Raw genomic sequence first — 10,000 nt, forward strand, 5'->3', positions numbered from 1 at the left:
GGTTAGGAAAGGTTAGATTAGGTAACCGTACTTAATTAAAACCAAACATAACGTCTCCTACCCCACTCCAAAAAATATATTTCGGTTTTCAACCGAAATATATTTTCATTAATTTTAATGCTAATGAAACCTGTAAGAAGGAGATAAACAACGGACGTCCTGCTACGTGGCGGCGACATGAAGCAACCCTCCAGCAACACAGACGTCCGCTAGACCCACCACCACCAGCGCCACCTGCCGGATGTGCCCGCTCGGTGCCTCGCCTCCCGGCAGTACCGAAGACCCAAGGCATAAACATAACTTTGGCTCTAAAGCAATTTCTACCTCCCTTTTTTCCGCGTATTTGACTCCACAAGCGCCTGATGGTCGGGTTCATAAAGTTAGTAGTGTCCCAGTGGCGCCTGGCTGTCGGGGGGCGGCGCCGAACCCCCGCGTATGAGCACTGAGGAGGCGGGGAAAAGGGCCGCAGGGTTGGGCTGCAGGGGAGAACCTTAAAACCCTAAAGCGTGACACGGGAAGGGGACTTGCCTCTGTCTTCTGTTATGGCTGGGGCATGACTCAGTGGTCGCCCGCGTGGGAAGGCGAAGGGAGAGTGGAGATGTTAATTATACGTTTTCTCCTTATGACTTTTAAATAGACCAAGGAATGTAACGATTATGAGTTAAAGAGAAGAGTATTCAAAGAAGGTGCATGAGTTGGTGGTGTATCCGCATTGTATTTATAGTGAGGTGAGTTGTGGGAATCACGTCACTTGGTAATCTTCCAGTGAGCGTCGTGGCGCACGTCTGGCCATGGATGAGTCTGAGTTAGTGTCTCATTAGCGACCCTCCCTCAGCCCGAGACTCATTTGTTGATTGGTTGTCGTAGGGGAAGGACGCAGGGGAGCCTCCCTGACAAAATAATAACTCGTTTGTATAATTTATCGCTAGACATAATGAACTTAAGTTCCATTAAAAGCCATAAGTAGTAATCTTGGAGAAACAGGCGGCGAGGGTCGATCTTCGCTGTAACCGGCAGTGAATCACCACCGACTGAACAAGTGACAGTGCCTCGCCTTGCCGCTAGATGGCAATGGGTTTGTTTACATTCCCCGCACACACGATCGTTTGACTCCACCAGTGCACAACCTCGCGGCGCGGCCCTCAAGAGCAAGCGTGTAAAAATTAATGTGTTTTGGCAAGAGAGTTCCCCGAGAGGTGATGCGTTCACACCTGACCAGTGCCACGGCTAGTGCCCCCAGTGTTGCCGGGCCGGGATGGAGTGCCTGGACGCCGCGCCACCCCGGTTCATAGGATTTTCTGGTAAGAAAGGTCAAGAATTTTTTTCTGCTTTCACGCTACTGGGATCAAAATATTCTCACCGTTTTTTGCTTGAGGTGTGTTTACACTTCATTGAACACCCGAGGACCGGTCTGAGCGTGTGTTTCACTCACTGGGTGCGGTGGCTGAGGATCTGAGGGTCCTGTCAGGTCTTATCTCGCCCTGTTTTGCTCTGCCGTGACGTGAGAGTACTGGTGATCATTGGCGTCGTCGTCGTTATCTTTGTACATTTAGTATCCAGCGTGCCCCTTCTCCCTTCCCCCTTTCCCCTCTTCACCCTTTGACCAGAAGCAAGAGAAGGTCCTTACCCACCACATCCGGGACGTGACATCACAATGTTTTCCTATTTATCGTGACGGCCTTACGTAGAACATGAAAGTGACTCAGCCTTTGACAACAACAACAATAATGACAGCCACTCGCGTTACGTTCCACCATCTCGATATAAATGTCCATGTATAAATGTCCATGAGTGCAGTTTTTAGTATTTGCACCCGATGCATTTTTACGTAAAGCTCCGAAGATTAATCTCGAGGAGCACGGCTTATCCTTAACGTGACGGCATAATGACAGAATGACGCTCGTCACTCTTTGCCGGAGGAAACTACGAGTATTTTCATGGTAAGTAACATTGCGCAATTCATTTCTGTTTACGTCACTGGTATCAGAATTATATCTAGTTCATTTTAGCAATGAACCGGAAGGTCATACGTTTCAGTTAGATTAAATAAAATAAAATAAATAAATAAATGGTTAGAGTAACTGTATATATAGGCATAAAGTTTATAATTTGGTAATTGTCTAGAGTCCTTACCGGGCCTTATTACTGGTCTATTCACTTCAATTCTTTTACACATACCTTCACATACACCTAAAACATCATTTTAAAGTGGGGGACAAATGCCCCCTTCCCTCTAGTCCAGCAAAATTGGGGACATGTGGGAAGGCGGGGTTTTTGGGTGGGGGAGACATAAATCAGCGAGCGATTTTCGGCCAGGTTAGGTTAGGTTAGGTTAGGTTAGGATAGGTTAGGTTAGGTTAGGTTAGGTTAGGTTAGGTTAACCTAACCTAACCTAACCTAACCTAACCTGGCCGAAAATCGCTCGCTGATTTATGTCTCCCCCACCCAAAAACCCGCCTTCCCACATGTCCCCAATTTTGCTGGACTAGAGGGAAGGGGGCATTTGTCCCCCACTTTAAAATGATGTTTTAGGTGCATGTGAAGGTATGTGTAAAAGAATTGAAGTGAATAGACCAGTAATAAGGCCCGGTAAGGACTCTAGACAATTACCTATAATTTTTATTTAACAAGAGACAGAAAATCATGATTTTGAAACAAGATAATCGTGGACAGAAACAGAGTAACCTACCGCATGGAACTCCAATTGTCTTGCATTTTTCTCTCAGTCTTACATCCTCTGCTATGCTAACAACTTTACAAAGCCTGCCAACTGTTAGATTCTTTAGCAGATTAAAAAGACTTGCTTGCGAGGGAGAGAAAGAAATAAAAGGAGGAAAAAATACACAATATTCCCTGACAACTGACCATGACTGTATCATCACAGGACGCAGCTTGATATGACGATACCTCGGAAAACCTTAATAGATCCAGCCTTCATTGCCTTCACTCACGCGTCGCTACCTCCACGTTAGAGGCCGCCAACACCTCGTCCTTCACTGGATGCATACAAAGGAGCAATTAGGGGCAGGCGTGTTGGGTATGCAGGCCACAGGTGTGTTGTATTGCTGCTGCACCGCTGGAGACTTGCGTGTGTGTGTGCGTGTGTGTATTTGGTTACCGTACACGTGTTTCTAAGGACTTGGTTATACGATAATTATTCAGTGGCAGTTTCGTGGCATAGATATACTGAACAACTAAAGCAGTGAAGCATCTGTACTTCCTTGTTACTTGTTGTGGTCAGTCACACACACACACACACACACACATATGTGTGTGTGTGTGTGTGTGTGGCGTGCACGGGTGGTCATGACGAGCGTGGCGTGCTGCTTGTGTTACTAATTGGAGTAGTGATTTAGTAGTGTGTTGTTACGGATCGAATGAAACGAACAGACGAGGATTCCTATGTAGTGAATGACGGAGACTTTGCTGCTGCTTTGTTTGACCACGTGAAGACTGATAACTGTGTGTGTGTGTGTGTGTGTGTGTGTGCTGTCCACGTTCACTGTTCCGTGTTCTGTATTCTGTGTTCTGTGTTCTGTTGTTTGTCAGCAGTAATGAGTACCAGGTGTGTTATGCTATGTGTGGTGGTTCATATGAAAGTAAGTCATTGCATTTACTATTGAGGTAGGTTAGCTTATAGGCTAGGTCAGTTAACATTGGCTAGTTTGATACCTATTTATATTCTATCCTCTATCTATCTATCTGTCTATCTGTCTATTTGTATTCCTACAGACAACCTCACCTAACCTACCCTAGCACAGTGCCGCTGAGGTGTATGGTGGTCATGAGGGTTCAGGCGTGTGTTTTTATAACAACGGCTGATGCAGGTATTTTGTGTTCCAGGTGCGGTGGCCAGGGTTACTCATGGAAGCCAAGGATCAGCGCCCCCCTCCCCCCAGCTGTCGTCCTCCCGTTCGGCGGACTCAACGCCGAAGAAGAATATTGTAAGTACCTGTCACGTACTCTCGTATATTTATCTTGTACTCTACTTCCACTCCCTCCCTCTTTCCCTCCCTCCCTACCTTACCCTCAAACGTTCGCCGGCTTACCCTTGTTTTCTTCCACCTCAGAGAAGAATAAGTACCCTTCTAATACTTATACTTAACTATCCTCGCCGTATTTATTTCTATCTTACCTCTTAACACTTGCTGTCTCCCTTATTAACTTATTAACCTTACACTCACTTTATGTACACTCCCTCTCTCCCTACCTTACCCTAAACGTTCACTGGTTCACGCTCTTCTTAACTTTTTTCTACCACTAAGAATATTGTAACCATCAGCCTAATACTCACTCATACTCACCTTATACTCACTTATACTCAGTTATTGCTGTCTTATACGTCAAACTCATTAATTTACACTTATTAATTTTCCTTGCATCTTTTACTTCTTTTCTTTATATTAAATCTTTTTCTTCATTTCATGCATATTATCATTTGCCTTATATCGTATTCCTCAGTACTTGTCCTTAGTATTCATTGCTCTTTTTCCCTTTTTTTTCCCCTTTATTCTTCTGTTTTACTCTCATTTCCCCACACTTTCACCCATTACTTCTTTCCTTTTTCTTCACCCTTAACTTCTCCCCTTGACAATTTCATCACTTAGCCAACCATCCCTCTATTCCCTCACCTCTTTACATCTTCGCCACTTTTTTTTTTCCTTCCCCTGTCCCCCCTTAACCCACCACCCATACTCTTAACCCTAAAAAAAAAAAAAAAAAAAAAAAAAAAAAAACGACTATTCCCTGCTCCTTAATCCTCTAAATAGGTTTTTTTTTTTTTTTTTATCCTCTGTCCCCTTTTTCCTTTGTTTCCTCTTTGGGTCTGTGATGCCTAAGGATCTTTATATATATATATATATATATATATATATATATATATATATATATATATATATATATATATATATATATATATATATATATATAAAGTAGTCTCCTTTCCGTGTTTGTATTTCTTTTTCTTTTCTTTTTTTTATTTATAAGTAGTCCCTTTCATCCTTCCTTATAGGCTTCCTTGCGGGACCACTTGTGAGTTGTTTATTTTTTTTAGACATGTAATTTCAAGACTGATTCTTTGTGGCTGTTTCCGTCTGGGTCATTGTCAGAGGAGGAGGAAAAAAAAAAGGAAAGAAAGAGGGGAAAAAAGATACTCAACTACCTTACAGGAAGTCCCGAGAGAGAGAGAGAGAGAGAGAGAGAGAGAGAGAGAGAGAGAGAGAGAGAGAGAGAGAGAGAGAGAGAGAATGAAGGTAAAGAAAAGAGAAGGCCAATACATAGATATTTCACAGTGACCTTTAACTAAACACACACACACACACACACACACACACACACACGAGACAGACAGACAGACAGACAGAGAAAACGAAACGGTACTAACGCAGAAATCCTTCAAGTTGACATTGAAACCACTCAAACGTCACTTGTCATAGTCTTTTCACTCCGCTCCCTTCACAATCTTGATACATTTCATCTCATTTTTCTCTCTCCATTGTCTGTGGGAGTTCAGGGGCCGGTAACCTGACTAGGCGGGGCGGGAGTGAAGATAGCAGGGTGGAGAGGAGCTGGAGGAAGTTAAGAGGGAGTTACGGGAGGGAGGCGAAGAAAACGGTAGGGTGTAGTAGATTGTAGAGGGGTAGAGGACCTAGGTGGATGGGGTGACTCAAGTGAAGAAATGAACTAAAAAGGGCAGACTATACTGAACTAACGTGTGTGTGTGTGTGTGTGTGTGTGTGTGTGTGTGTGTGTGTGTTGTAATGGCGGGTGTTCCTCTGCTACTGAGTGTGATATACGAGAGTAAGTGTTGTTATTATGGGCGGTTTGTCACGGTTGAATCATGAGCTGGGAGTTTAAGAGGGTTTCTTGTCTGTTTTTCCGCTACTTTTTTTCTGTTTTCCTTGTTCCACCATTATTGTTTTACGTGTGTTTGTTGTTTATTTTTCATAGCTTCCGTTCTTCCTCCTTTCCATATGTTTATGCTTTTCCATATTCTGTATTTTTTTTCAATTCTTTACCTTTTGTCTTTCTTCGTGTTTGTCTATCCATTCTTCATTCTCTTTTTCCTCCCCTGCCTTCGTCCTTCATACATTTCTTCTACCTGTTATTTCTTTCTTTTCCTTACCTTCCTTCGCCCTTCTTAACTTTTATTCTGACCATTCATTCTTCTCATATTTACTTAATTCGCTTCTCTTTCCCCTCGTCCTTTCCTTTTCGCTCACATTCCTCCGTCCTTTCCGCCTCTCGTCTATATGTTATTTCATTATTTTCTTTACCTCCCTTCGTCCTTCTTATCTTCCCGTCCTTCCATTCATTCTTACACTTCACTCACTTCCCTTTCCTCTTGTCCGCCAAAATGTAAGAAAAAAGCGAAAATATAGTCTCATTTTTTTCAAGGGGATACATTTTTTTTTTCTGTAAGAGGACACGAGATTAGAGGACGAATCTGGAACGTGAATAGGAAATGATTACAAAGGAAGGGTTGATTGTGTAGGTACTGGAGGGTCGAGTGTGTGTGTGTGTGTGTGTGTGTGTGTGTGTGTGTGGAGGGAGAGAGAGGAAAGGTCGTTGGCAGCAGTTACCTCTTTTTTTTTTTTGTTACGTGAAATGGAAAATATAACCCTTTGCATTTTAATGAAGCCCATTCGTGAAATTACTTATATTAAAAAAAAAGAGAGAGAAAAACTCGTGAATTATTTCCGTGGAGTACCCAGAAATATATGGCGCAGTGAAATTTGTACCTTTTTTTTCTTTTTTTTTTTTAATAGCGAGGAACCTTTTAGCAGTTTTCGTGTGGAAATTAATAATCTAGTTCTTTTAATTGTTTCATTACTAACAGCGCCATCCTAGGAAGCAAAGCAGCGGTCACGTGGTGAAATGAAAAAAAATATTTATCACGGGTATTTATATTTTGTGTTTCTGTATTTAATGGTTCATTACCTGAGGGAAAGACTGGAGTGATGATTATACCAGGAGATGTGGCAAATATTTGTATGTTTTAACAATGGTGATGTAGTAGTAGTAGTAGTAGTAACAGTAGTAGTAGTAGTAGTAGTAAGGCGCGTAGTAGCAGTAGTAGTAGTAGTAGGCATAGTCATAGTAGTAGAAGTAAAAGTAAGCGTCGTAGTAGTAGTAGTAGTAGTAGTAGTAGTCGTCTTTGTCTTAATTTAATTGATGGATTCTGGCGTACGCTGATATGAGTATAACACACACACACACACACACACACACACACACACACACACACACACACAGATAACGTATTAGTTAGCACGAGGGAATTATGTAAATGACGACTGTTGTTAAGGTCTCCGTAGCCGGCATGTGTGTGTGTGTGTGTGTGTGTGTGTGTGTGAGTGTGTGTGTTTGTGTGTGCGAGCGCCTGCCTGTCTGTCTGTGCGTGTGTGTGCATTTGGGTGCGGTATATATGGGCCAGTAATGCGATACCCGGTCCACATGTGTGTGTGTGTGTGTGTGTGTGGAAGTAGGGAGTGGTGTGGTGTACGTGCAGAAACATGTGCGTGCGGGAGCTATCAGGGCACACACACACACACACACACGGGGGAAGGTGTTGCGTTTTGAGAGAGATAGAGAGAGAGAGAGAGAGAGAGAGAGAGAGAGAGAGAGAGAGAGAGAGAGAGAGAGAGAGAGAGAGGAGGGGGTCAGGCGTGGGAGGGAAGTGTTGGGCTGTGAGAGCGTGAAAGTAAAAGTTTGGGTATAGGCTTTCGTTTGCGTGGGTGTGCATGTCTTAGCACAGACCGTGAGGCGAGGAGGGCACTGGATATGGGTTTAGGTGGGTATAGGTGGGTGTTTTTAGTGTACGTGGCGCATGGTATCAGTCTGTGAGTGTATCAGCGTGGCATTTCATATTTCGTGGTGTGGAAAGACGATAAGGCAGAGGTTAAGAGCAGACGAGGAGCATGAGGTGAAAGTGGTACGAGGGGCATGAGGTGAGGAGCTTGTATCAGTAGCAGTTGTTGATTCTGTCGAGTAGGAGGAAAGAGGTCCGTTAGTAAGGGGAAGGAAGATTCAATGAGATTCTGGTGTGTAGCGAGGTGCGTGTGAATGGAGAAAGGTGTGGTAATGGGGGCCTTCTCGGGGGTATTTAGTGACGGGGAACATGAATGGGGAGGAGGAGGACGAGGGAAGTGATGTTTAAGCGATGTGTAATATCTAGCGAGGGTAGCATTTAGGGGGAAGAGGAGGGAAGGTATAGGGGTGCGCGGTGAGGAGAACGTGTGCCGCGGTAGGGGGGAGAGGGACAGCAGGGAGACGGGCAGGGAGACAGCAGGTTCTGGTTTCGAATAGACGAGCCTGTATCCTTGACTTCAGTGATCAGGTGTCGCGGTGCCAGGGTGCCTCGCCTCGGTCTGGCCCTCTGCCCAACCGCGACTCGTAACCAACACTCCCCAACACTCCCTAACACTCAATTTGCCATCAGCTGGTGCTCCGGTAGTAACGCCAGCACTCACTAATGAGTCTGAAACTCTCTTGTCAGGTAGGAGGTAAAGTAACAGGTTCAGGCTAGAGAAAGTTAGATTTAAAAAAGAGATAGGAAGCAATTAGTTCTAAAATAGCAGTGGATGACAGGAATAGTCTAAGTAATGAGATTTTTAGTGTCTGGTCAATAGGGAGCTTTAGAAGATTAGATAAATTTATGGATGGAGATTAAGGTGGATATAGGAGAGTATGTTTAAATAGGGACTGCCACGTGTAGGCCTGATGGCTTCTCACAACTTACCTTATGTTCTTTTATTTTGTAAGGAGATTGTCAGCACCAGAGGACTTAAGATTGAAAGAAAGCGGTCAACACATTGAGAACACATGATAATCAACTTGTCCATGGCTGTACGTATGTGATTCAGTTTTTAGTAAGCAACTGTGATCATGTACCACTGAATTAGATTATACCGCAATACTAGTAACCTGGAACCCACTGTGTGACCTCTCTGATCATGACTCGCTACCAGGAACCTCAACCCGCTACCAGGAATTGTATAGGTTTCTGACTGAGAGTGACTGGGAGTACTAAGACTTGTAGGCTCTTCTGGGAACTGACACTGCTTTGTTGTTGTCGTTTGTTGGTTCTGGTTCTGTCTGCCTGCCTGTCTGTCTGTCTTTATGTATGTTTGTCTATCTGTTTGTCTGTGTCTATCTTGTTTGTCTGTTTCTCTTCTTTTATTAACTATTTGAAGTGTCCACCAATTTTGTCATAGCTATTACCAGTTGTAAGATACGTAGGATTCCGGCTGTAGAGTAATTTTGAGTGTCAAGATTCATAGGTACTTCCAGGAATTGTAATACTGTTACTCCTCCTCAGGCACCAGTGTGAACTATTTGGTGAAGTGCGCATCAGGTCGCCGCGTCGTGGAATGAATGCTTTTACTGAAATAATCTCGAGTGTTGGATTCGTTGAGTTAATGGAACGGTGGATTTGGCGCCAATTTTTGTCCTCCATGTAAACCCTAATAATTGAAAGTTCGTGGCACTTCACTGATCCCTGTGTGTGTGTGTGTGTGTGTGTGTGTGTGTGTGTGTGTGTGTGTGCACGTATATTGTCTTCTCTCTTTCCATTCCTCTTCCTCCCCCTTTTACAAGAGCAACGGGACTTTATGAGAGAGAGAGAGAGAGAGAGAGAGAGAGAGAGAGAGAGAGAGAGAGAGAGAGAGAGAGAGAGAGAGAGGAAACCGTCCCTTTTCCAGAGACTGTCTAGTATAGTCCTGAGGGGCGAGTGTTTGAGATGGACCATTGTTTTGTAGCCTTTGTGAAGCGTGGCTGGGCGGGGACGGGCCGGAGAAGGGCCACGGCTGAGGACGAGGAAGGGAGCATAGTAGGGGGCAAGGGGCAGTGAATACAGTGATAGGAAGACACACAGGGGCTATACATGGCAGGGACCCGAGCGCTTCCAGGTACAGAGGCGATAAACTGTTCCTTGAATAGCCAAGAGGGAATCCGGGATGACAGTTGCAAGCTCTCGAATTGTCTATCTGTCTATGGTTGT

At 44.1% G+C, this 10,000-nt stretch overlaps 1 protein-coding gene across 7 annotated transcripts in view; it reads left to right on the forward strand.

Annotated features, from left to right (window-relative positions):
* Positions 1 to 10,000, forward strand: part of LOC135112845 (ras GTPase-activating protein raskol-like) — a 90,655-nt gene that overhangs the window by 53,959 nt on the left and 26,696 nt on the right. For 4 of the 7 annotated variants that reach the window (XM_064027719.1, XM_064027724.1, XM_064027723.1 and 1 more), the window contains exons 1-2: positions 3,025 to 3,052; positions 3,844 to 3,944. In XM_064027719.1, the coding sequence (XP_063883789.1) occupies positions 3,040 to 3,052; positions 3,844 to 3,944 (114 nt within the window). In that variant the 5' untranslated portion in view covers positions 3,025 to 3,039. Of the gene's footprint in view, positions 1 to 1,102; positions 1,302 to 3,024; positions 3,053 to 3,843; positions 3,945 to 10,000 lie in introns of those variants that run through there. The other 3 variants (XM_064027725.1, XM_064027721.1, XM_064027720.1) reach the window with 2 other exon arrangements.

The sequence above is a fragment of the Scylla paramamosain genome, chromosome 24 (genome assembly GCF_035594125.1).
Source record: "Scylla paramamosain isolate STU-SP2022 chromosome 24, ASM3559412v1, whole genome shotgun sequence".
Classification (NCBI taxonomy): domain Eukaryota; kingdom Metazoa; phylum Arthropoda; class Malacostraca; order Decapoda; family Portunidae; genus Scylla; species Scylla paramamosain.